This window comes from Suncus etruscus, chromosome 10 (assembly GCF_024139225.1).
Source record: "Suncus etruscus isolate mSunEtr1 chromosome 10, mSunEtr1.pri.cur, whole genome shotgun sequence".
Classification (NCBI taxonomy): Eukaryota; Metazoa; Chordata; class Mammalia; order Eulipotyphla; family Soricidae; genus Suncus; species Suncus etruscus.
In genome coordinates this window covers 83,137,129-83,164,571 of record NC_064857.1, presented here as the reverse complement: position 1 = coordinate 83,164,571, position 27,443 = coordinate 83,137,129, and the positions used below count along the sequence as shown (strand labels likewise).

General features: G+C 43.2%; 1 protein-coding gene across 1 annotated transcript in view; it reads right to left on the bottom strand.

Moving 5' to 3' along the window:
• PSTPIP2 (proline-serine-threonine phosphatase interacting protein 2) overlaps window positions 1-27,443 on the bottom strand; it is a 99,194-nt gene that overhangs the window by 6,172 nt on the left and 65,579 nt on the right. The window contains exons 5-10 of the mRNA XM_049781568.1: window positions 21,993-22,099; window positions 10,864-10,926; window positions 7,085-7,183; window positions 6,130-6,175; window positions 4,600-4,679; window positions 2,003-2,101 (exon numbers count right to left, since the gene is read on the bottom strand). Coding sequence (XP_049637525.1) covers window positions 2,003-2,101; window positions 4,600-4,679; window positions 6,130-6,175; window positions 7,085-7,183; window positions 10,864-10,926; window positions 21,993-22,099 — 494 coding nt within the window. The remainder of the gene's footprint in view (window positions 1-2,002; window positions 2,102-4,599; window positions 4,680-6,129; window positions 6,176-7,084; window positions 7,184-10,863; window positions 10,927-21,992; window positions 22,100-27,443) is intronic.

Genomic DNA, 27,443 nt, shown 5'->3' with positions numbered 1-27,443 from the left:
AGTCCCAAGTCTTCAACTCAAATAAAGGGATTCCTCTGATGCTTATCTGCTAGTAAAAAATATAAGGCTATTAGAAGTAAAAATGAGTTTTGTTTAGAAATTCTGAGGATGGGAAGAAAAAGGAAAAGAAAGGTAAAGAGTAATATGTTAAGAGAGAACATAAGCTTCTCCAAAGGCAGAGAGAGCCCTGTACACACCCCAGCAGGATAGAATGAAAGCATGAAAGTGCAAAACTTAAGAGAAGGGATGTAGGCGACAGGTGCTCAGGCATCGTGTATCCAGGCACCTTGCAAAAATTTTTTTAAAGATAAAAAGAAATTAATCTTTATGGTAATGCACAAACTTTAGGGAAAAAACCTTTAAATCTTGATGGGACAAAGATGATAGATACTAAGTACCACGACATGTGATTAATGCCACACACGAATGCAAAGACAAAAGTAGTGTAGCTTTGGGGGAAATTTGTTCTAAAAAAACTACAGATTTGTGGGGTTTTGTTTATCTTTTTTGGGGGAGGCCACACACAGTGACACTCAGAGGTTACTCCTGGCTATGTGCTCAGAAATAGCTCCTGTCATGGTGGACCATATGGGATGCTGGAGGATCGAACCGCAGTATATCCTAGGTTAGTGTGTGCAAGGGAAACACCATACCACCTGCACCACCACTCTGGCCCCCAGGGTATCTGTTTTTCAAGCAGAAGAGTATAAAATCTTTCTTCTGCCCTGTGTCATTTACAGATTTCCAACATTATTTGTAGGCCTTACAACAGAGGGTGAGTCAAGGGCTGCTCATGAGATACATCCATCTCTATTCTATCATGTACAAGGGCCAGACCACATCATTTCATGGCCCATAAATGGCTCATGAGCCAGACATCCACCACCCCTCTGTTCCATTCAAATGAGAATAGTTATTTCTTAGTTAATAAGATGAATAATCCTTTGACTATAGGCCTCTCAGGTCTGAGAATCCTATGTTCATGACCGTAAGAAGATGAACCTGAACCTGAGTTTAACTGAAGTTCATCCTTGGATCAATCATTATCCTGGGCATAAGGTCCATTGCTAATTATGTGGATGATCCTGGAGAGGTCTCATCCAGCTTGGAGAGGTCTCTGAGACTCACATTCATGCCAGGAACAACCTCTCTGTCTTCCACAACTTATGCTCCCATTGAGTCTCCTTTTACTACTCTCTTGCCCTTACTCTGAGAGTGAAAATTTTGGTAGTTGAACCAGGAACAGACAAATCTTCTGTGTGGCCTGGGGCAAGTTACTGTACCTGTCTGTGTAACCAATGAAGGGCTAAACTAAAAACTATCGCAGGTTAATACAGAGATGGGACCACTATGACAATAATAGTTGGAAATGATCATTCTGGACAAGAACCAGAATTGAAAGGAGGTAAAGCGATATGCATGATACCCCTTCATTATTGCAAATCACAGTGCTTAAAGGAAAAAAGGAAAGGGGGGAACATGTGTGCATGGAGGCAGACTAGAGAGAACGGTAGAGAGAGGTATAGAGAGAGGAAATATGCCTGCAGAGAGGTAAGCTGGGGGTAGGAGTTAGGGTGAGATGTCAGGATGTAACTGGGGAAATTAGTGGCAGGAAATGAGCAATGGCGAAGGAAAGGGTGTTGGAACATTATATGACTGAACTCAACTATCAACACATTTTAACTCTGTGTTTATGGTAATTAAATTAAAAAAAATAAAATAAAAACCTATTTACAGGGCCGGAGAGATAGCACAGCGGCGTTTTCCTTTCAAGCAGCAGACCTAGGACCTAAGGTGGTTGGTTCAAATCCCCACATCCCATATGGTCCCCCATGCCTGCCAGGAGCTATTTCTAAGCAGATAACCCTTGAGCTCCACCAGGTGTGGCCTAAAAAAAGAAACAAAAACAAACAAGCAAAAAAAAAAAACTATCTACAATTCTTTCTACTCTAACAAATCTAATAGGCAGAACTACAGTCCTTCAAAAATGCCTCAAGCTTACGTTATCACTGGTGACACACTGCTGTGAGAGCTGATTCACATGGAGCCATAGTGCATTCCGGAAGAAGTTTATCCGCTCACATTCTTGAGCTTCAAACACCTACAGAAACAGAACATGCATATGTACATGGGCAAGAAAGGTTTTTTTTTTTTTTATCTAGACAGATATTTTTCAACCTGTTTCCAACTATGACTCTCTTCCAACATTGCTTACTCCCCATTTTCCTACTGGTTGACCCCCTACTCTTATATCATTACCCCCATTTATGAGATTTTTCACCGGTGCCCCTTGGAATATCTTGGGGTTCATGGGCAGCTAGGGAGAGGCCAGTTGAAAAACACTGGTCTCAAAAAAAAAAAAAAAAAAGAAAAGAAAAGAAAAGAAAAGAAAAGAAAAACACTGGTCTAAACTCATTATGAATAGAGAAACAGTTCAAATCTCAATTATCTTTGAATGTATTATTCCATTTGAGGTACTCCCACCACTCAAAGAAGTTCATAACTCCTTCATACAGACAGGAATACAAACGGATTCCAGGATCTTCACAAAAACAGGATGGTCTATAGGTCTGAAGGTCAGAGGCAATAATAAGTCCAGACTTCAGAGTTCAAACCTAAATTCCAGTTCAGATTTTAGATTGCCTAGTGGTCATCTCTCAGTGGGCCAGAGCCTCAGATTAAAAATCTTAGCCTTCCCTCCAATCAGGTGATGTATGGCTTCTGTCCCTCTGATCAATTCTTGTGGTATTATAAATAAATCCCTTTAACCCAATCCTTGTTTATCCATGAATAAGAGGGTCATAACTGTTGTAGTTGATAAGGGCAGGGAGGCTTTTTTTCTTTGAGTATGTTTGAAATTTTCCTTAAGAAAATGAGAGAACATGGGGGTGGAGTGGTGGCGCAAGTGGTAGGGCGTTTGCCTTGCATGCGCTAAACTAGGACAAACCGCAGTTCAATCCTCCGGTGTCCTATATGGTCCCCCAAGCCAGGAGTAACCCCTGAGCATCACCAGGTGTGGCCCAAAAACCAAAAAAAGAAAAGAGAGAGAATAATGTTTTTTGGGACATTTTGAGGAAAGTAGTTATTTTATAATATGGATGGTAATACATTAATAGTGGATGTTAAGAATATTTAAGATGGGGGCCATCGAGGTGGCACTAGAGGTAAGGTGTCTGCCTTGCAAGTGCTAGCCAAGGAAGGACCACGGTTCGATCCCCCAGCGTCCCATATGGTCCCCCCAAGCCAGGGGCAATTCCTGAGCGCTTAGCCAGGAATAACCCCTGAGCATCAAACGGGTGTGGTCCGAAAACCAAAAAAAAAAAAAAAAGAATATTTAAAATGATTAATATCATATTTACTACATTTTTTTTTTTTTTTTTTTTTTTTTTAGTTTTTGGGTCACACCCGGCAGTGCTCAGGGGTTACTCCTGGCTGTCTGCTCAGAAATAGCTCCTGGCAGGCACGGGGGACCATATGGGACACCGGGATTCAAACCAACCACCTTTGGTCCTGCTTGCAAAGCAAACGCCGCTGTGCTATCTCTCCGGACCCCATATTTACTACATTTTAAAACTTCAAACAACTGGGTCTGTGACATGATAATAGAGGATCACAGGAAAAGAGGCTCTGCCCCAGGACATGGAGGAAAGCCAGTTGGGCAAGGTAGAGAGCCCAAGTATTAGGATAAGATCTTGAGAGGGTGGGAGAGCAGCCCCACTGTTAATATAACAGGAGAAAGGTGGGGGTGTAGGCTGGTAGTTCTCATGCTCAAGTTCCCATAACAGCCCTTCAGCAGGACTTGTGAACAGAGATGGCTCAGCCAACACCCATAATTTCTAGTCAAGGAGGTTTGAAGTTGGTGTGAAAATCTGCATCTCCAACCACTCTGAATCTATAGCTGCAGGACTTCACTTAGAACTATCACAAAGACAATGTGTAGACAAAGTGAGAGGGATTTCAAGTTTTATTTTGTTTTGTTTATTTTTTTAGGAAATTGTCCGTGAAGCCATGTGCTGAAGAAGCAAAGGCCAACTGCCCTCTTGCTATCTGCACTTTCTGTATTACCTAGCATGTCCAAAGGTGGCTCTTGAAAAATTAATCATTCATGGATTCAACTGTTTCATGCCTAGAGAAAAATTTTAGAATTGTACTGAACAGCAAGGTGAGGATGGGAAGGAACCAGTCAGAGAATATTTGAGAAAAACATTTAAGTTTTTCTTCTGTCCTCCTAAATTCCCGATTTCTCATTCACCCTCAAGAAGAATACAATTACGGAGAGATAGCACAGCGGCGTTTGCCTTGCAAGCAGCCGATCCAGGACATAAGGTGGTTGGTTCGAATCCCGGTGTCCCATATGGTCCCCCGTGCCTGCCAGGAGCTATTTCTGAGCACACAGCCAGGAGTAACCCCTGAGCATCGCAGCGTGTGGTCCCCCCCCCCCCAAAAAAAGAAGAAGAAGAAGAAGAAGAAGAAGAATACAATTAGAAACTGCAAAGGCCCATTGATCAGAGGGTGGAGACTTTCTCAGAGCAGACTCTCCAGGGTCGAGGAAGAAGACCCGCCCCCTCCCAGGGCAGGTTCGGTTTTGGTCCTTGGTACCTCGCAGGCCTTGATGTGCTCACTCTGCCATTCTTCTCGGATCTTATCAAGCGTGTTGATGTGCTGCATATAAGCCTTGTCTGCAAGGGAGGGGCCTGAGTTCAGATACTGGGGGTGCTGCACATAGACCCACCCTCAATCTCCTCCCAGAGAGCAAATCAAAAGTTGAGAGCTTCTGGGAGCTCTCAAGACCCAAGAATTCTGCCAGTGGAAGGCCATAATTAACTCCCAGTGTTGCTGAGTAATTAGCAAAGGTGACAATCATGTTAGACATCATAGGTCCCTTGAAACACTGAACCAGGGGCCGGAGTGGTGGCACAAGTGGTAAGGCATCTGCCTTGCCAACACTAGCCTAGGACGAACCTTAGTTCGATCCCCTCAGCATCTCATGTGATCCCCCAAGCTAGGGGTAATTTCTGAGTGCATAGCCAGAAATAACCCTTGAGCATCACTGGGTGTGCCCCCCAAAAACAAACAAACACTGAACCAGCAGTAGGCAAGGAACTCAGTCAGGGCTTCCTTTGTCTAATTCAGCCCAAGAGCTCCCACTTTCTATCCTCAGATCAACTGCTCAGTGGGTGGCTTGGAGAAGAGAACCCTGAGCTCTAACTGTGACTTAGATCTGGGGTTTAGACACTCCTAAGGGGTCACAATCCCTGGGCTTATTTGCAGTAGGACATTCTGAAAAACACAGACTTTGCCAGCCTCTGGTGTAGATCTTCAGTGACCAGCCCTCACCATGGGCTCTGTCTTCCACAGCAGTTAAGTGCTGCCAGAGACTGGGTAAATAGGTGAAGGGCACTTTGGATATAGGAGACCTGGGTCTACTCTCATTACCTCAAGACTCTCACACACTAAATGGAGCAATTGAAACATGGTGCTCAGAGTAGCCCCTGAGAGCTATGAGTGTAGAACCCACAGGTAGGGCTTTGCCTTGCATGCAGCAGACCTAAATTCAAACACTAGCATCCCTTATGGTTCCCTGAGCCTGGCCAGGAGTGATCCTTGAGTACAAAATCAGAATAAGCTTCGTGCACCACCAGTTTGGCTCCAAAAAAAAAGAACAATTTAAAAAAATTCCAAAGCTGAAATGGGCCTTTAATCATATTTTATTTATTTGGGAAGGAGTTACATCCAGAGTTATGTAGGGGCTATTCTTGGCTCAGCAGTGAGCCCTGGTATTGCTCAAGGATGTGGTACCAGGATCAAAGTGGAGTTAACTGCATGCAAGGCAAGTACCTTCAGCCCTGTGCTCTCTCCAGTCCTGAAATGGGCTTTTTAAAAAGGGATGTTAGCAGTTCCCAGTAACATCACTAGACATGTGTGCAGCAGTAGATCTGAGAAGGTAGTGATGAGAAATCTGCCTCATTTCTAGAAAGTGCTTCTTCCCCTTCCCCTCCCAACAGCTTCCTAATTGTATGCCCATACTTTTGGGGGGTGAGTTCTATAAAATCCACTTCCCAGAGACACTGATAGGCATACACCCCTGCCAACACCTTTCCACAACAATTCCTGGGAATAGCCCCTCACCTGAGTCTTCTACTGCAGTCTTACAAGTTGCCAGTTTCACAAAAAGCTGTGAGAGTAAAATATAAGAGATCAAGAATGTTGGACCAGGCTTATAGAGGCAAAGCATACTTAAGACCAATGAAAAGGGCCAACGTGATAGCTGGACACTCGCCTTGCACAAGACAGACCCAGGTCAAGCCCCTGCATCCCATATGATCTCCTGAGCCCACCAAAAGTAATTCCTGAGTGCAGAGCTAGGAATAGCCCCCTGTGTCTCACCTGTGTGCCCCCCTCCCAGTAAAAAGACCAATGAAGAGACAAGTTCTAGTTAGTTCTAGGCTGACTTCAGTTTATCTCCTGAGCATTAACCCTCTAACCTTATCATTGTGGGAAAATCACCATCTAGTGACATTAGTTTTTTCTTAAGAGCAAACCTCTCTGCCCTCCAGTTGCAGTCATTGGTCCAGCTTTTATAAAATTCAACTTATGATATCCCCAAGCAGGAGGCAGCTGACTATACAGATAGTGGCTGAGTTTTGAAGAAAGACAAAATTATTAGTGATGAGACTTTGGTGGGCAGAGAGAAGATCATAGTTAACTTTAACATTTTATCATAAAATATGATTTTTAATAAGGGGCTGGCAAAAGAGGACAATGGTTAGGGTGTTTGCTTTAAACATGGTCAATCCAGGTCCAACCCAAACATCACCAGATTGACCCAAAAACTAAAAAGAAAAAGGGGGGTTAATAGAGAGAAAAATATCAGAATCCCTTCTTTCACTTATTACCTACACCTATACCTAGCCCCAGCCCCACCCCACCTCCTTTCTCTAGCTCATTTCCAACCCCAAAACATGACCAGGGTTCAGAAATAGAAGATGCCACAGAAGCGTAAGGTGTAGGCTCACTGTTATGTGAATTCATGAACTAGTATCACTCAGATGGTACTGGAGCTCAGCCCCTTATCCCTATGTACCTTTTCCTGTTGCTTCTGGTTCACCAAGTTGGCGTTCCGGTGGACAGCTTGCTCTGCCTCATCCTTGTCACGGCACTTCTGTTCATACATCTTCTTTGCCTTTGTAGTGAGAAGCCAAAAGACCAAAATAGGTAAGTAGACCATGACTTTAGGGAGTGGCCCCACTGGCCCTCAAGCTGGGTGTCCTGGTTGAGAGGGACAGTGGGTAATCTGACCCAAGGCAAGAGCTCTTAGGAAGCTCTCTTTAACCATATTACATAAGGAGGGACTCCTGTCTGGTCAACACAGAGCATATGAAGTATATCAATTGTTTAAGAAATAAATAAAGGGGCCAAAGAGATAGTACAGTGTTAAGGTGTTCATCTTGCTTGCTTGCAGCAGAGCCATATCTGATCCCAGCACTGCAAATGGGTCCCTTAACATAACCAGGAGTGATCCCTGAGCACAGATCCAGGAGCAAGTCCTGAACACTGCCAGTGGCCCCAAAGCAAAAGGTGTGCCACATGCCCACACACACACACACACACACACACACACACACACACACACACACACACACACACACGTAAAACAAAATAATGGAATCCCAAGGTAAAATATGAAATAAGTAAGATTAAAATGTGTCACTGATGGGGCCGGAGAGATAGCATGGAGGTAAGGCCTTTGCTTTTCATGCAAAAGGATGGTGGTTCGAATCCTGGCATCCCATATGGTCCCCTGTGTCTTCCAGGGGCGATTTCTGAGCATAGAGCCAGGAGTAACCTCTGAGTGCTGCCGAGTGTGACTCAAAAACAAAAACAAAAAAAAAATGTGTCACTGAGAATGAGTCACCCAGAATTCCTCTCACATTCACCAAGGCCAGGATTTACAAAGAGTCACTTGGCCACTTGGCCAAGGAACTAGAGTTCTCTTCAATCCTCAAACAAGCCTTCCACATAATGTGGCTGTGGCGGGTTTCTCTCACCTACCTCCTTTCTGCCACACAAGAATAAGCACTTGCAAGCAGACAACCTGGGTTTGAACCCTGGCATCCCTGAGCACCATCAGGAGTAATTCCTGAGTGCAGAACCAAGAGCAACCTCTGAGCACTAGCAGTGGCCCAGAAACAAAACCAAAAAAGAATAGATGTATCCAATTTAAACTGTAACTCAATGGGCTGAGTATTGGCTTTGCCTGCTGGAGGCCAGATCTGGTCCCTTGAACAATGCCCTAAGCATAACCTGAGCAAGCCAGCAAGTACAGAGCTGGAATAACCCCTATGCAAAATTGGGTGTGGCCCAAGCCCCAGAATAAAAATCAAATGTAAGTTATATGTAAATCAAAATTATGTATAGCAGTGCTGGTGGAGTTTTCTTTACAGGCTATTTTCTAGGTTCCTAGAAGCATCATAGTCAAAGGCCATCATCATACCTACTGCTCAGAGAAAGACTCAGATGCTCCAGTAACTGAGCTCATACTTCCTAGAGTATTCAGTCATAGGAAGTTGGTGAAATCCCTAGAAACCTGTTATAACTGGGGTTTTAGTGAGAACTGAATTTTAGTCTCATAGATCACTGCTTGGATATAACATACAACAGTAAACAGGGGACCATGCAGTGCTGGGGCTGAACCCAGACCTCTCATATGTAAAGCCTGTGCTTCAGCCCTTTGAACTGGCTCTTTGGCCCTACTTTTGCCTTGTGTTTTATGTGTGCTTGTTTTCAATTTCCCATAAAAAATATTTTTTATATTTTTCAGATAGCTTAAAACAAGAATATGTCACTCAGTAAAATAAGGTAAGAAATCAAGATTCGGGGCCGGGCGGTGGCGCTAAAGGTAAGGTGCCTGCCTTACCTGCGCTAGCCTAGGACGGACCACGGTTCCATCCCCCGACGTCCCATGTGGTCCCCCAAGCCAGGAGCGACTTCTGAGCGCATAGCCAGGAGTAACCCCTGAGCGTCACCGGGTGTGGCCCAAAAACCAAAAAAAAAAAAAAAATCAAGATTCAAAATAATCACAGGGTGGCCTGTAGTGATAGCACAGAAGAGACAGTGCTTGCCTTGCACAGAGCTGACTTAAGTTTGAAACCTGACATACCATATGGTCCCCTGAGAACCAACAGGAATGATGAACCCCAGAGCATCATCAGGTGTGACCCAAAAGCCAGAGAAGCAAAACAAGATAGCAACAGGAGAAAGCTAGAATCCAAGCAGACAAATAGTATCAATATTTTATTTCAGCTACACCCAGCTGTGCTCAGGGCTTACTTCTGGTTAAAGGGACCATATGTAATACTGGGGATCAAACCTGAGGATTGGCTGCTTGCAAGGCAAGTGTCTTCTCCATTGTACTTTTCTTTAGTTCCCTCCCATAAATACTTTTCTGTCTTGACCAAAACTTTGGTATGGAGGAAGTCACAGTTTACACTACACCTGTCATTACTCAGAAACTCCTGTTTCTATGTTTAGGGGTCACTCCTGGCTGTGCTCAGGGAACCATATATAGTATAAAGGTTTGAAACTAGGTAAACCACATGGAAGGAAAGTGCCTTACCCCCTGTACTATCTTTCTGACCCCTGAGCTTCCTTTATACTTTTTTGTTTGTTTGTTTTTGGTTTGTTTGTTTGGTTTGGGTCATATCTAGTGGTGCTCAGGGGTTATTCCTGGCTCTGCATTCAGAAATTGCTCCTGGCAGGCCCCGGGAACCATATGGAATGTCAGGATTCAAACCACCATCCATCCTGGATTGGCTGTGTGCAAGGCAAATGCCCTACTGCCGTGCTCGTGCTATATCTCCAGCCCCTATACTTTTTTTTCTTTTTCTTTTTTGGGCCATACCCAGAAATGTTCATAAATCACTCCTGGCAGTGCTCAGAGGACCATATGGAAGTTTGGGGATCAAACTCAGGTAGTGTGTGCCCTGCCTGCTATACTATTGTTCCGACTCTTGACCCTGAGCTTTCTTATGTGGTGCCAGGGATGGAGTCCAGTGTCTCCCACTTGTAAGCCACATGCCCAGGTTCATTTATTTTGCACTCAGCTTCATGATCACTTCCTTTGACCCTCCTTGAAGTTCAGTCTTACCCCATAATTTTTGCTTTTCAATTTGATGCCCCTTTATGACCATTGGTAGAATATGGTCTAAAGTATCTTGTTGACTTTGATTTTTGTTTTAGTTTGGGGGGATCATACCCGGCAATGCTCAGGAGTTAATCCTGGCTCTGCATTCAGGAATCACAATCAGCCGTGCTTGGAAAACCATATAGGATGCTGGGAATCAAACCTGGGTCAGCCACACATAAGTAAAGCATCCTACCCACTATGCTATCTCTCTGGCCCCTCCAATTGAACTTTATCTTCCTGGAGCCTGAGAAAGCATCACACTTCCCCTCTTCAAGGCCATCCTCACCCTTCTCAGTGCTCTTCCTGGAGGAGAGCTGACCAAATAAAGGATGCTATTTTCTTTTTTTTTTTTTTTTGGTTTTTGAGTCACACCAGCAGCGCTCAGGAGTTACTCCTGGCTCTATTCTCAGAAATCACCTCTGTCAGGCTTGGGGGACCATATGGGATGCCGGGATTCGAACCACCATCCTTCTGCATGGAAGACAAATGACCTACCTCCATGCTATCTCTCCAGCCCCTGGATGCCATTTTCTAAGTGACTACTTCCCACAGTTACTAAAGTATGCACATAACATAAATTTTAGGAAAATGTCACAGTTAACAAAAAAGTATATATATAAAATATATATAAAAGTATATATATGTATATATATATAAAGCAATAAAACAAGACTCACATCCATGGTTTTCTTGAATTGTGAGCTCTTCTGTTTATGGGCAGCATCCATTATAGCTTCTGTCTGTAAAGAGAACATATATGGCGTTAATAAGACAGGTTTGGTGAATACCAGCTTCTTAGGAGGACTAAGTGTGTTCACACCAGAGATGAGCTCCTGAGGTAAGAGTGCCTCTGCTTATTCTCATCCCACAGACTGAATAGTCAGTCCCAGGGTCTACACACGAGACTGATGAGCTTTGACAGGCACCAATTAATAACCTTAGCAGTCTTCAAAAAATATGAAACCCAACTGTGTTTGTTTTATTTTTTATTTTTTTTTGGTTTTTGGTTTTTGGGCCACACCCGTTTGACGCTCAGGGGTTACTCCTGGCTATGCGCTCAGAAATCGCCCCTGGCTTGGGGGGACCATATGGGACACCGGGGGATCGAACCGCGGTCCATCCTACGCTAGCGCTTGCAAGGCAGACACCTTAACTCTAGCGCCACCTTCCCGGCCCTGTTTTATTTTTTTAAAAAAAGGATTGCATTCTCCCCTTCTTGAAGATCTTCAGTGTCACATTCTGTCACATCCAGACTTTGTCCTTGGCTCTGCACTCTAAGTCCTGTCCTAGACATGATGATATGGGATGTCAACGATCAAAGTCGAGCCAATCACAAGTTAAGCATGTGCTCTCTACTCATTATACTATCTCTTTGGCCTCTAGAAGGTATTGGAGGAGGGCATACATCCCAAAAATTCTGAGGGGATTCTTTAGGATGCCGGAAATTGAATCCGTGTAGGCCATATGCATGGCAGGCATCCTACCCACTACACTGTACTATCACTCCAGGCCCCCCTAGAAGGTATTTTTTTTAACAATTTTTGTCAAAGCACCATCTATCTTTTTTAATTGGGGTTTAATCTATAAACATTTGTCTGCAGTTAGACTGGAGACTGACAAACATCCCAGCTGTGGCACCCTTTGTGGACACTCCCTTACCTAGCAAGAAGCACAGTTGTGCGAAAGAAAGCAAAGTTTTGGGACATCTCAGAGAAATTCTTCTCTTTCTCTGGGCCCCATCCTCAAGTCCACTCTTTCCCAAAGTGGGTGATACTCTTCCTCAGGGTGCAGGAATTATCCTGTGACTGGGGGTGGGGGTGGTCAGTAGCATCAGTTGCAGATGGGTATGTGTTTTTATTCTCTTAAAGAAGGTAGATTAGGGGTGGGGTGTGGAATATTTTTTTCCTGCAAAGGAGTTTAACCCATTACTTTTTTTTTGTTTTTTTTTTTGGGGTCACACCCGGCAGCACTCAGGTGTTACTCCTGGCTCTTAACTCAGAAATCGCTCCTGGCAGGCTCGGGGGACCGTATGGGATACCAGGATGCAAACCACTGTCTGTTCTGGGTCAGCTGCTTGCAAGGCAAACACCTTATTGCTGTGCTATCTCTCCATGCCCTCCCCTATTATTATTTTTTTTACTGTGAAGTCATAAAGGGCATCAAGATTAAAAAAAATCACGGATAATACTGAACTACAAGGAGTATATAAGGAAATGATAATGGAGCTGGGTGCAAAATAAATGAACTTGGGGGCCAGAGAGATAGCACAGTGGTAGGGCATTTACCTTGCACACCACCAACCTGGGATAAATCTAGGTTCAATCACCAGCATCCCATATGGTCCCCCAAGCCTTCCAGGGCGATTTCTCAACATAGAGCCAGGAATAACCCCTGAGCACTGCCGTGCATGGCCCAGAAACAAAAAACAAAAATAAATTAAATAAAGAAATGAACTTGGGGAAAGACAGGACGAGAGGGGCCAAAGCAATAGCACAGCGGTAGGACATTTGCCTTGCATGCAGCCAACCCAGGGTGAACCCTGTTTCACACCCTGAGCACTGCCTGGTGTGGCGCGAAAACAAAAAAAAAAACAAAAACAAACAAACAAAAAAAGGACAGGATGGGAGAAGAGGGAGCAGGGAGCACATACTTCAGGAGACAGGGTCTGGCTACAGTTTGATCTTAGCCAAGCACCTAAAGAATGAAATATTGAGGGCCAGAGAGATAGCATAGAAACAGGGCATTTGCCTTGCATGCAGAAGGACGGTGGTTCGAATCCCGGCATCCCATATGGTCCTCTGAGCCTGCCAGGAGCGATTTCTGAGCATAGAGTCAGGAGTAACCCCTGAGCGCTGCCAATGTGACCCAAGAACCAAAGGGGAAAAAAATTTTAAGCCCCACTGTGCTGATGAGTCAGTCTTGTCACTGGTGCTGTGACTGTGACTCTCTCCTGCTCTGTCATCCTCCTTGAGGACATCCTCCAGTAATGCCTCTTGTGATCTTCATGATCCCCATTGTCCACTGGGTCCCCCTTGTTCATAGCATCTGCAGCCCAACACCATCTCCTCTTCCTGATGTAGTTACTGTTCCTCTTCTGATTTCCTACCCTTTACCTTTGCTGATTACTAGCTCTGCTTTTTCTCAGGCTCTTCCAGGCTTTCCAGTAGAAAACTCACTTCCTAATTTATCTGGGTCAATTCTTTGGTTTGTATTGGTTGTTTTTTGTTCGTTGGTTGGTTGGTTGGTTTGGGTGACCATACTCAGAGCTTACTCCTAGCTCTGTGCTCAGGGATCAATCCTGGAAGCTTTAGTGAACCAAATGGGGTGTCAGGGATAGAACCACATGCAAGGCAAATGCTCAATTCACTTTAATGTTTCTCTGGCCTCTTAACTCTTTAGTGGGTTGAATTTCATTTCCATTCAAAGCTCCAGATATGGAAGATGTTCACTGTATACTTGGGATTGAAGCCACTTTTGATCTTTTGTGGAATGTATCCTGATATATGTTCCCTAACAAGTTGAGGCAATATCTGGCAGTAATCAAGGCTTGTTATTGGCTCTGTACTCAGTGTTTACTCCTGGTGGTACTAAGGAAACCATATACGTTACTAAAAATTGAACGCTGGTCAGCTGTGTGTATGGCCAGTGCCTTATCTTCTATACTATCTCTTTAGCCCCAAGATAATACTCTGTAAATAGGAGTTGGAAATAGAATCTGACTCTGACTTGTTCCTAATCATACCCTACTCTACTATTAACTTTATGTTATCTCTATAAAACCAATAGAAGTGGGGAGAGAGCCCAAAGAGAGTGATATGATGTGGGAATCTGATTATGTAATCTAATGTGGGAGCCTCAGTTTCAATTCCAGTTTCAATCTCCATGCTGTGGGGAATGGAGAGAGAAAGAGGGTGGGAATATTCTCTTAAGCAAAGGCAAAGAAACTATCTAGAGTCAGTTAGGATGCATACTCACTGAGAATAGCAACTGAGCACAGCCAGCTATGGTCAAAAAAAGGGAAGGGTAGTGAATCAGAGAAATAATATAGCAGGTAGCCAATATTGCATATAATGAGACTGGGATTGATATGTGGCATCACACAGAGTCCTCTAAGCACAGCCAGGAGTGGACCTTGCATCAGGAGTAAGCCCTGAACACAGCTGGTTATGGCCCAATAAAGGGAAAAAATGGGCAGATAAAAGACAGGGTGATATAATAATTCCAAATGAGGTATTATACTTCCCTTATGCAAAATGATAAAATGAAAAATAATAATATTGAAAATAATATTGAAAATATCATTTAAATGTGATTTCTCCTATGGAAAGTGTTTGGGTCTGTTACCATAACAAAGATGATTGGGGTTGAGGTGATAGCTCAAAGAGCTGGGGCACATGCTTTGCATGCAGATCTCCTGAATACTAAGCTGAGAGGAGTCCTCATGTACCACCAAATGTGGCCTCTCCCCCCCCCCAAAAAAAAAAACCAAATAGAAAAAAGATAACATGGTATATAAATAAATCAAGAGTTCTCTTATAGGAAAAAAAATTCTCTTGAGGACCAGAGCGATAGCACAGTGGGTAGAGTATTTGACTTAAACACAGCCCATCTGAGATCAATCCCCGACATCCCCTATGGTTCCATGAGCCTACCATGATCTATTTTCTGAATGCAAAACCAGGAGTGACCCCTGAGTACCACTGGTGAAAGAAGAAAGAAAGAAAGAAAGAAAGAAAGAAAGAAAGAAAGAAAGAAAGAAAGAAAGAAAGAAAGAAAGAAAGAAAGAAAGAAAGAAAGAAAGAAAGAAAGAAAGAAAGAAAGAAAGAAAGAAAGAAAGAAAGAAAGAAAGAAAGAAAGAAAGAAAAAGAAAGAAAAAGAGAAAGAAAGAAAGAAAAAGAGAAAGAAAGAAGAAAGGAAGGAAGGAAGAAGAAAGAAAGAAGAAGGGAGGGTAGAAAAACGAAGGGAGGGAGGGAGGAAGAAAGAAGGGATGAAGGAAGAAAGAAAGAGAGAAAGAGAGAGAAGAAAAAAGAAGGGAGGATAGAAGAAAGAAGGGAGGGAGGGAGGAAAAAAGAAGGGAGAGAGGGAGGAAAAAAGAAGGAAGAGAGGGAGGAAGGAGGGAAAGAAGAAAGGAAGAAGGAAGGAAGAAAGAAGGAAAGAAAAAAAGAAAGAAAGAAGGGAGGGTAGAAGAAAGAAGGGAGAGAGAAGGAGGAAGAAAAGAGGGAGGGAAAGAGGGAGGGAGGAAGAAAGGAGAAAGAAAGAAAAGAAAAAAGGAAGAAAAGAAGGTAGGAAGAATTATCTTTCTTAGAAAAGTGGCATTTTTGTTTTTGTACTTTAAGACTCTAAGATTTTCTACTCAGATTAATGGAAATGTGATGGTTTTGTTGTTGACCAACAGAAAATATTACAAAAGCACAGTCATCTCTGTTGTATGGTGGGGAGAAGCAAAAGGGAGGCAAAAGGAAGAAGATTTGAAGATAACTCCAATGACTTTGCAGTAAATAGTTGGAGCAGCTGCTCTGTGGCCTCTTTATCTGTCCTCTACCCTTGGACCATCTTCAGAAAACTGGAAGTGTCACCCTCTGTAACCCAAGAGCTTCCTTTCTTAGAAGACTTCTCTGTACACAGAAGCAAATTCATGATAACCCCAATTGGGGTTTTGGTTCCCATTTGCTTTATTTTCTTTAATATTTTGTGATACCAGGGATCAAACCCAGGATTCCCATATACAACTGACACATGCATGTCAGCCAGTAAGAACCACAGCCCTGGGCAAATTTATTTCTGTGATATCTAGGCTGGTGTCTCACCCCCTGATCCACCACTCCTACTCTGTGGGCACCAGAGCAGAACATGGTTGCCCAGGTGTAGTAGGGCTGTCTGAACTGGAAATGGAAGCTCAGCACACAAAAAACTCCTGTTAATGCTTCCCAAGACCCTCCCTACCTGTTGCCATCCCTCCAGTCCCCATGGATGAGCTCCCACTCTCACTGCCCAAACCTCTGGTGTCATTCCTTCTGCTGGCTTGGATTCCTTGACCATGTCCACCCAGAGAACCCAACCTGGAAACCAGGTTAGGGGTCTTCCTGGTCACCTCCCCTGCCATCAGACTCCATCCTTGTTACTGCCATAACCTCCCTCAGTGATGGGTGAACCCTGTCCAGACCAGCCTCCACTCTTCAGAAAAGAGCTGTAGAAATGAGAACACTATAAGTATATGTCCAGTCATGCCTCCCTGGCTCAGTTAACTAAAAGAATCCAACCACTGGCTTTTCTAGGTAAGTAGAAATGGCTTAATTTACAAGAAGTGAAAGACTGAAGTGTGCATGTTTTGGCCAGTGAAAATGAGAAGTTGGGCATGCTGCTTCTTCCTCCAGAGACTGATTATTTATTTATTTATTTATTTATTTATTTATTTATTTATTTATTTATTTAGTTTTTTGGGTCACACCTGGCATTGCTCAGGGGCTACTCCTGGTTCCATACTCAGAAATCGCTCCTGGCAGGCACGGGGGACCATATGGGATGCTAGGATTTGAACCAATGATCTTCTGCATGAAAGGCAAACACCTTACCTCCATGCTATCTCTCTGGTCCCTGACTTTATTTTCTATAACATAAAATGCCTTGTTCTGAAGATTTAGTAATTTGAGATTGTGTTGAAACTGCAAAAGATCTTCAACCATTTGAATGATTAAGGAACAGAATATAGGGGTACACTATCTAAACAGAAATGGTGGGAGGTTGAATAGTGCAGTAGGCAGCATTCTACCCAGATTTGTTACCAGCACCACAAATGATCCCCAAGTACTACCAGGAGTGATCTCTGAGCACTGGATGTGACCCAAAATTTTTTTTTAATTTTTAATTAAAAAATAAACATAAATTGGGCTGGAGTGATAGTACAGTGATAGGGCATTTGCTTTGCATGCTGCCAACCTGGAACGGACCCAGATTCAATCCCTGCCATCCCATATGGTCCCCAAGCCTACCAGGAGAGATCTCTGACCGCAGAGCCAGGAGTAACCCTGAGTGCTGCCAGGTATGGCCCACAAAACAAATAAAAATAAATAAATAAGGGCCAGGAGAGATAGCACAGTGGCGTTTGCCTTGCAAGCAGCTGACCCAGGACCAAAGGTGGTTGGTTCGAATCCCGGTGTCCCATATGGTCCCCCGTGCCTGCCAGGAGCTATTTCTGTGCAGACAGCCAGGAGTCACCCCTGAGCACCGCCAGGTGTGGCCCAAAAACCAACCAACCAACCAAACAAACAAACAAATAAATAAAATAAACAGAAGTTACATTCATGTGCCATAATAATCTATTTCAAAAATATATTGAGGATATAGAAGTGTTCCATAATTTGTAATAGGAACACTTTGCAAGAGTTTAACCAAACTGGAAAATTCAAAGTAATGGCATTTTTTTTTCCGGCTTTTTGGCTTTTTGGGTCACATCTGGCCACGCTCAGGGGTTACTCCTGCCTCTGTGCTCAGAAATCACTCCTGGGAGGCACAGGGGACCGACCATATGGGATTCTGGGATTTGAACCACCGTCCATCCTGGATCAGCTGCTTGCAAGGCAAACGCCCTACTGCTGTGCTATCTCTTTGGCTCCAATTTTTTAAATTAATTTTTTTGTTTAGTTTTGGGGCCACAAGCCTTACTCCTGGTTCTGTGCTCAGAGATCATTCCTGGTGGTGCTTGGGGGACTATATGCTGTATCAAAGATGGAACCCCCATACAAAACATGCACCTTAACCACTGTACTATTTCTCCATACCAGTAACTTCATCTTTTAAATACAATACTCAAAGCTCCACCTTATTTTTCTTAGAAAAAAAAGTGTGACCAGTGAATCATAGAAATGTTGCTTTATTGTTGTAGTAATCCAAGTTCAAGGTTCAAGAGATATACGGGGAGAATACAGAGAGCCCTAAAGAATGTTGTTGGGGTGGCAGGGCAAAGCTCAAATAGTAGCAGTCAGGGTTTGATTTCTGGAAGTCCCTCAGCACCTTCAGGAATGCCCACTCCCAAAAGAAAAGCAAATGGTTTGGCAGGGTGTACCATTGGACTGAGAGTCAGGAAGAGTGGTGCCTGGGGCCTTGGCACTGTGTGGGAAATCCCTTGGAAAAAGAAATTTGGTTTTAATGCTAGATTTGAAAAGACATAGTTTATGGACCTGTAGAGATAGACAGTATAGTACACAGGTGGAGCATTTGCCCTGCACATAGCTGACATAGCATCCCATTTGATTTCCCCGAGGACCACCAGGAGTAATTTCTGAGTGCATAATCAGATGGAACCCCTGAGCATCGACTAGTGTGGCCCCAAAACAAAAAGATAAATAAAAAGTAAAGTTTATTCACAAACCAAGAATCATATGACATGTACACACAAGGAAGCAACGTTCTACAAGCAGCAACAATTTCAAATGCATAGTTGAAAAAAAAAGCCAAAACAAATACTAACCCTTGAAAAGACAAAAAAACAAAACAAAACAAAGGTTTTTGTTTGTTTTAGGCTACACCCCGTGACACTCAGGGGTTTCTCCTGGCTATGCATTCAGAAGTCACTCCTGGCTTGGGGGGCCAGGGGATCGAACCGCAGTCCGTCCTAGGTCAGCCTCATGCAAGGCAAAGGCCCTACCTCTGCACCACTGCTCCAGCCCCAAAACAGTTTGATTTTTTTTTTTTTTTTTTGCCTAGGAATGGGATCACACGCAGCAGTGTTCATGGTTTACTCCTGGCTCTGTACTCAGGGATCACTCTTGGTGGGCTCAGAGGAACATATGGGACACCAGGGATTGAACCCAGGTCAGATGTGTACAAGACAAGTGCCTTACCCATTGTACCATCATTCTGGCCCTAAGTTTGATTATAGTTAAAGAAGTATCTAAATTCAAAACAGATATGACCTAAAACTATGACATGAGCAATGGCAAATTTCTGAACCACTTTGAACTTTTCAATGAAGTTTGGGAGGAATATTTCTGCTGTAGAGGGCATAGAATATAAGGAACTTGAACAAGGGCAGTGTACGAAGCCAAGCTCCTCTGTTGCCTAACTCTGTGATTCCATGAAGCCTGTAGGCTGGGAGGTTCTTACCCCATTGCGTGTGACTTGGGGGTGTTTGGGAAGTCTTGCAAAATCAGTAAAACTCCCTGAACTGATTTTGGTTCCGTGGGCACTTGGAAACAGCAGGAAATTACACCCCAATCCCCACGCCCACAGTCCTCTTCATGGGAATTATGTACATGGAGGAGATGCTGGTTGTCTAATGCAGCCTTTCTCACCCAGGGGCCATGTAGATACTCTAAGGAGGTCAGGTGCAAATTGCCTAAATGGAGGCCCATGACACCAAACTTGGGGACCAATAATTGGGGATGGGGTGAGAAATGGCTGACAGAAAAGGTTTGAGACACACACATCTGAAACTCTGCTCTTCAACTTGTGGTTCACAGACTCAGGCTGGTCCACTAAAATGTCTGGGATGAGCCACTAAAATCCTCCCCTACCCCCCATCCAATCATACAATGGCTACATGACCGCAAGGTTACAGTGAGTTTTGTTCCAGGCTCAACCACTATCCAGTTTGCAAGCTATTTTTCTTATTTCCCAGATCCACAACTATACTAACTCTCCAGCCCCATTTCTTTTTTCTTTTTTTTTTTTTTTTTTGGTTTTTGGGTCACACCCGGCAGCGCTCAGGGGTTCCTCCTGGCTCTACGCTCAGAAATCATTCCTGGCAGGCTTGGGGGACCATATGGGATGCCGGGATTTGAACCACTGTCCTTCTGCATGCAAGGCAAATGCCTTACCTCCATGCTAACTCTCCAGCGCTGTAGATTCACAACTATAAACAAGATTGGAGAACATGGTCTCAGGCATTTGTTTCTGAAAACTCATTGCTCTCGAGGTCAAGGTTATGCTAGAGATAACAGCCAAAAAACACTCAGATTCTCCCATAGGTGTGCTCACAGGCATAATAGTTCAGCTTTGAAAAGATTCTCTAGGCAAACTGCAGCCCTGAGAGATGGGGACAAAGCCTGTGCTGCTGTGGGAGAGCGTTGGCTACAGAGTAGTCAATAAATTTCAGCCTCACTGCATGGTCAGAAGCTGTTAGTGCAGCTCATGGAATGATAAGTCATGGTTTCTGAAGGACTATTTGGAAGTTCTGGCAGGGCATGTGCAGCTGCTGGAGTCCCAGGGTTGTCTATTCTGGGAAGGCTGTCCTGTTCCACCAAACCAGAAGAGGTTGCAAGGAATAGTAAAAGAGAAAAGGGGTATTGGCCTTACCAGCCCATGAGTCAAATCTGCCCTGGTGATCATTGGAACCATGGGTTGAATCAGGCTGTCCTCACAAAGTAGCCAGTCTTAACTTCAAAACCAAATGCCCCCTCTCTGCTCCCAGCAGGCTGGAACTAGACTTAGATACACAAAATTGCTAAGATTATAGTCTAGATACAATCAGCCCTACTGGCCTTCTCCTGTTGTCTGAGAAAAGAACACCCTGGAAAGCCATGGGGGTGTGAAAAATCAGCAAGATTCCCCAGGCCTACACAGCGCAGTATGGGACACCAGGCTGGAAATACTGTGTGCCAGATAGGAAGAGCTTTTCCCCCAATATCAAACCAGAATTTCAGCCTTTGAGACAATATGTAAAAACTACAAAAAAGGGAGTGGGAGATAACAAATAGGGCTCTTGCCTTGTACATCCAGGTTCAATCCCATCATCATATATGGCTCCCCAATTCCCACCAGGAGTGATCCTTAACCACAGAACCAAGAGTAAGCTCTAAATACCAGCAAATGTGCCCCCTTCAAAATTTTAAATAATTTTTTTTGTTGCAAAGGTTCTTTCTTGGGCCTGCCAGGGCTACCTAAATATATATATATATATATATATATATATAAATATATATATAAATATATATATATACATACATATACATATACATATATCTTTCACAAACAAAATGGAAAGGCATCAGAATAGTGACTGGTCTCACCAAAGTACACTTCCCTCTAAATCTAGACTTCTTTTCGTGATCCTTCTAACTTCCCAAATGTTGGCCAGTTTTATGCTACTTCTACACTTTTGTCCCACTTTCATTATGATTAACCAGTATAAATGTTATCCATGGGGGGGATTTTATATATATATATATATATATAATATATATATATATATATATATATATATATATAAACACATCTGCTTCAAAGACACAAAGGACTTGATTGCTCAGGGGTTTCAGTTTCCCTATTTCTGACATAGGGAAGACGGTAGATGGTATTGTATTCTCCAAGAAGAATCTTTTGTTTGTTTTTTGTTTTGACCACACCCGGTGGGGTTACTCCCAGCTATGCACTCAGAAACAGCTCCTGGCTTGAGGGGATCATGTGAGATGCCCATATGGTCCATCCTAGGCTAGTACAGGCAAGACAGATGCCTTACCGCTCCACACCACCCCTCTGGCTCCTCCAAGGAGAATCTTGCATTCATTTATTACCCTTCCTGGACACCTTGCTGAAGGGGAAGAGTATGGTCCAGGAGCCCACCAGCTTCTACATACTGGTGGCTACTAAAGATGAAGGCACTATTACAGTGGTTCTTTCCCTGAACTATTCCCTCTTCCACCACTGTCGATTCAATTAAAAAAAGAGAGATGCAGGCAGCCCTTTTACAAACTTTGAATCATGGTTGCAAAGAAAGAAGTAGATGTTATTTCCAGGTTATGCAAGAATTGAAATAGGACTGGACTGAAACTTGGAGGGCACAGAGGCATGGCAGCCAGGGGGCTCTTACCTTCTTCCGTTGTACTTTTTGCTTTTCCCTGAAATCTTCTATCTTCCTGGCTTCTTCCCTCAGCGTCTGTGCAAGGTGGATATGACATTGGGCCACATTGTCCAGTTCTGAAAAGGGAATTTTTGAAAGACCAATAATAAATCAGAACTAGGTTGAATTTCAATGTACAAAATCACAAAAACCTGGTAAATCTGTACAAGATACTGGAACAAATGGTAAAATGGATGTACTTGGTCACCAACATCAACAAAGTCTCTCCATGACCCTGACATGACCTTGGCCACCAACACTAGGCTAGAATTCTAACTTTAATTCTAACTCTGTCTCTCACTATGGAATGTGGGGGAAAATAGCTATGACCCAGCAAAGAGAGCTCTTATGAGTTGAGACATTAAGCCTGGCACAATTTCAAGTACCAAAGACAATAGGGACAGGTCCATAAAACTAGTGCCTGAACATGGTAGAAAGCTTGTCACAAATAGCAGGGGAGTGCAGTTAAGGAGGAGAAGAGACCATTTGGTAGTTGCAAATAATCACTGGACAAGAGCTAGGTGTTGAAAGGAGGTAAAAGTGAAATGCATGACACCCTTTCAGTAATAATATTGCAAACCACACTGTCTAAAAGGAAAAAAGGAAGAAAGAGAGAAAATAAGTGTCCATCAGGATAAAGGCAGGGTGGGAAGGAAACTGGGTTCATTGGTAACAGAAAATGTGCACTGATGAAGGATGTTGGATATTGTATGACTGAAATTCAATCATGAACAAATCTGTCATTGTGTATCTCATAGCGATTCAATTTAAAGTTTTGTTAAAACCAAAACAAACCCTTTTCACAATTATACCTCAGAAAATCAAGTACTTCAAAATCAACTTCTAAAGAGGTGAATGAGGGCCCGGAGAGATAGCACAGCAGTGTTTGCCTTGCAAGCAGCCCATCCAGGACCTAAGGTGGTTGGTTCGAATCCCGGTGTCCCATATGGTCCCCCGTGCCTGCCAGGAGCTATTTCTGAGCATCGCCGGGTGTGGCCCAAAAAACCAAAAAATAAATAAATAAATAAATAAATAAATAAATAAATAAATAGGTGAATGACCTATACAAAGAAAACATTAAAACATTCTTGGAGGGTCTTCGTATCCTGGCCACCATTCCCTTGGAGGTGCAGACACTTCTTAATTTAATGTAATGTCCCATCTTTGCTTCCACTTGTTTCGTCAGTGGTGTTTAGAAGTGTCTGCACCTCCAAGGAAATGGTGACCAGGATACGAAGATCATCCATGAAGTGGAGAAATTATTCACCCAATACCCATATGGGTTAATATTTAAGATATATAAAGCACTGGTAGAGCTTAACAAAAAAAAATCCAACCCCATCAAAAAAATGGGGAAAAGAGATGAACAGAAAATTTCTCAAAGAAGAAATACAGATGGCCAAAAGGCACATGAAAAATGTCCCACATCATTAATCATCAGGAAGATTCAAATCAAAACAACAATAAGATATCATCTCACACTAAAGAGACTGGCACACATCAAAAAGAATAAGAACAGAGGCCGGCGAGGTGGTGCTAGAGGTAAGGTGTCTGCCTTGCAAGCGCTAGCCAAAGAAAGATCGTGACCGCGGTTTGATCCCCCAGCGTCCCATATGGTCCCCCCAAGCCAGGGGCAATTTCTGAGCACTTAGCCAGGAGTAACCCCTGAGCATCAAATGGGTGTGGCCCAAAAAACAAAACAAAACAAACAAACAAAATAATAAGAACAACATGCTGGCATGAATGTGGGAGAGACACTCATTCACTGCTGGTGGTAATGTCAAATGGAGCAGTCTTTTTGGAAAACAATATGGATATTCAAAGTAAAAACCAGAAATTTAGCTTCCATTTTACCCATCAATACCTCTCCTGAGAATATATATATACTAAGGAGGTCTAAAACCACAATGCAGAAAAGGCATCTACACACCTATGTTCATTGCAGCACTATTCACTATAGCCAGAATAAAAAATAAACAAATCCAAGAGCCCAATAGCAGATTAGTAGATAAAGAAATCATGGTATACAAAGGAATAATATGTAACTATAAAGAAAAATGAAGTCATGACATTTTCTTAGACATGAATAGATAGAGAGAGTATCATGCTGAGTGAAATGAATCAGAAGGAGATATACAGGCATAGAATATTCACAATTATCTGGGGATTAAAAAAATAGTATGAGCATAATACACAAAGACAATAGAAATGATGAGGGAGAAGTACAGTTAGGACAGAGAAAGGACCACTATGACAATAACAGTTGGGAATGACCACTCTGGACAAGAACTGGAAATTAGAAGGAAATAAAATTATACGCATGATACACCTTCAGTAATAGTATTATATAAACAATGCTGCTTAAAAAGATAATGGAGTGGGGTAGCAGGAAAGAGAGAGAAGAAAAGTGTCTGCTACAGAGGTAGACTTGGAGTGGGAGGAGAGAACAGGAGGATGACTGGGGAAATTGGTGGTGGGAAATGGACAGTAGTGAAGGGAAGAATATTAGAACACTGACTGAAACTTAACCATCAACAACTTTTTTTTTTTTTTTTTTTGGTTTTTGGGCCACACCCGGTGACGCTCAGGGTTACTCCTGGCTATGCACTCAGAAGTCGCTTCTGGCTTGGGGGGGACCATATGGGACACCGGGGGATCGAACTGCGGTCTGTCCTAGGTTAGCGCAGGCAAGGCAGACACCTTACCTCTAGCGCCACCGCGCCAGCCCCCTCCATCAACAACTTTTTAACTTATGGTAATTTAATTTAAAAAATTGTAATTGGGTAAAGCACATAGTGCATTTGCCTTGCATGAAGTTGACCTGGGTTCAATCTCCAGCATCCCATATGGTCCCCCAAGCACTATTGGGAGTAATTCTTGATCACTGGATGTGATCAAAAAATGATTAAAGAGCCTGGAGAGATAGTACAGTGGATAGGGCATTTACTCTTGCACATGGTCAACCCAGATTCAATTCCCAAAAAATCATATGGTACCCAAGCCCAAAAAGAGTTTTCCCTAAACACTGAGACAATAGTAAGCCCTGAGCACTCCCAGATGTGACCTAAAAATTAAATAAATTAATTAAAAAAACTTAATTGGTTAAAGAAGGACTGGAGTGATGACACAAAGAGTAAGGTGTTTGCCATGCACGCGGCCAACCCGTGTTCATTCTTTTTTTTTTTTTTTTTTTGGTTTTTGGGCCACACCCAGTAACGCTCAGGGGTTACTCCTGGCTATGTGCTCAGAAGTTGCTCCTGGCTTGGGGGACCATATGGGACACCGGGGGATCGAACTGCGGTCCGTCCAAGCTAGCGCAGGCAAGGCAGGCACCTTACCTTTAGCGCCACCGCCCGGCCCCCCGTGTTCATTCTTAGGCATCCCATATGGTTCTCCAAATGCACCAGGAGTAATTTCTGAGTGTAAAGCCAGGAGTAAACCCCTAAGCACCACTGGATGTGGCACAATCCCCTCCAAAAAATTGGTTAAAGAATGTTAAATTTAGGGGTCAGAGAGATAATACAGCAGATTGAATCCCTGACAATCCATATGGTCCCTGAGTCCTACCTTAGGGCAAGGCCAGGAGTAAGCCTGAGCAGGCTGGATATTGTCTAAAAACAAACCCAATAATGAGAAATATAGGATTGGGCTAGAACTCAAAGGAAAGGAGCCCATATTTTATGTGCAGGAGCCCCCAGCACTGCATGGGCCCTTGAGAACTCGGGACAACCACAGAGCAACATTTGGTGTGGCCAAAACATAAATTAATAAACAAAATATCTTACCCTTTCCATCTCTTCAGGCTATGAAACATTTTTAACTCAAATTGAAATTTTTTCATATTAAATGTGCACTAGGTTCTTGAAATTTTATTGTTTTAAAACATTTAAAAAGGGAGCAAGACAGATAGCAGTGGATAAGGCTCATGCTTTGCATGTAGCTGATCAGATTTGATCTCCAACGCCACATAGGAACCCCTGAGCACCGACTGGAATCACCCTCCAACACAAGCCCAGGAGTAACCCCAGAGCACACTTAGATGTGGCCCCAAGACAAACAACAACAACAACAACAAAAACGACTAAAAATTAAAATCTTTATTTATTTATTTATTTTTTTTGGTTTTTGGGCCACACCCGTTTGATGCTCAGGGGTTACTCTTGGCTATGTGCTCAGAAATCACCCCTGGCTTGGGGGGACCATATGGGACGCCGAGGGATCGAACCGCAGTCCTTCCTTGGCTAGCGCTTGCAAGGCAGACACCTTACCTCCAGCGCCACCTACCCGGCCCCAAATTAAAATCTTTAAAACCCAGAAATAAAATGATATTTTACCTTTCCATTTGGCCACATTTCAAAAGTGTGAAAAGTCTTAGAGTTGGTGAGTCCAGGGCAAAGAACAGCAGTACTGGGGAGGAAAATCAGTATGTGCTTTCTAGAGTATACCTGGCTTTGTGTAGAATCCAAAAATGTTGTTTTTGAGTCATATTTGATGAGGCTCAGGAGCTACTCTGGCTTAGCACTCTGGGGTCACTCTGCGTAGTGCTCAGAAAACCAATGTGGGATGGGCACTGAACTCAGAATACCTACATGCAAATAAGGTGCTCCTGTTTTCTGCACCATCTCTCCAGTCTCTAGAAATAACAAATTGCTAATGTAAAAGAACAAGGCAACAGCTACAATAGCTATGATATATTAAGTAAAAAAGCAACCTGGAGGTGCCAAGAATATGGCCCAGTGGTAGGGTCTTGCATGTGTGAAGTCCCTGTAGTCCTCCCAAACACTGCTGGGTATGGCCAAAAAGAAAATTGTAAAAAGAGTTGAATAATCTCCCTTATATAAACACTAATGTTTATACTGTGTGAATGGTTGCAATTAAGAGAGACTGTTATATTTCCAAAGCACAGGCCCAATGATACTGAAAACATGAACTCTGAGTAGCTTTGTAATGTGATAGGCAGGGGGTGGTGAATGGGGTGATGGAGTACGAAAGCACTGGAGGAGAGAAGTTGATTCTGGAGGTTTTATTATTATTATTATTATTATTACTATTATAGTGTTGTTGTTATGTGGTTGAGGAGTATCTTTCTTTTTGTTTTGTTTTGTTTTTTGGGTCACTCCTGGTGCTCAGTGGTTACTCCTGGCTCTTTCACTCAGAAATTACTCCTGGGGGCCAGAGTGTGGCGCAAGCAGTAGGGTGTTTGCCTTGCACACACTAACCTAGAACGGACATAGTTTGATCCCCTGGCATCCCATATGATTCCCCAAGCCAGGAACGATTTCTGAGTGCATAGCCAGGAGTAACCCTTGAGCATCACCCGGTATGGAAGGAAAGAAGGAAGGAAGGAAGGAAGAAAGGAAGGAAGGAAGGAAGGAAGGAAGGAAGGAAGGAAGGAAGGGAGGGAGGGAGAGGAAGAGAAAG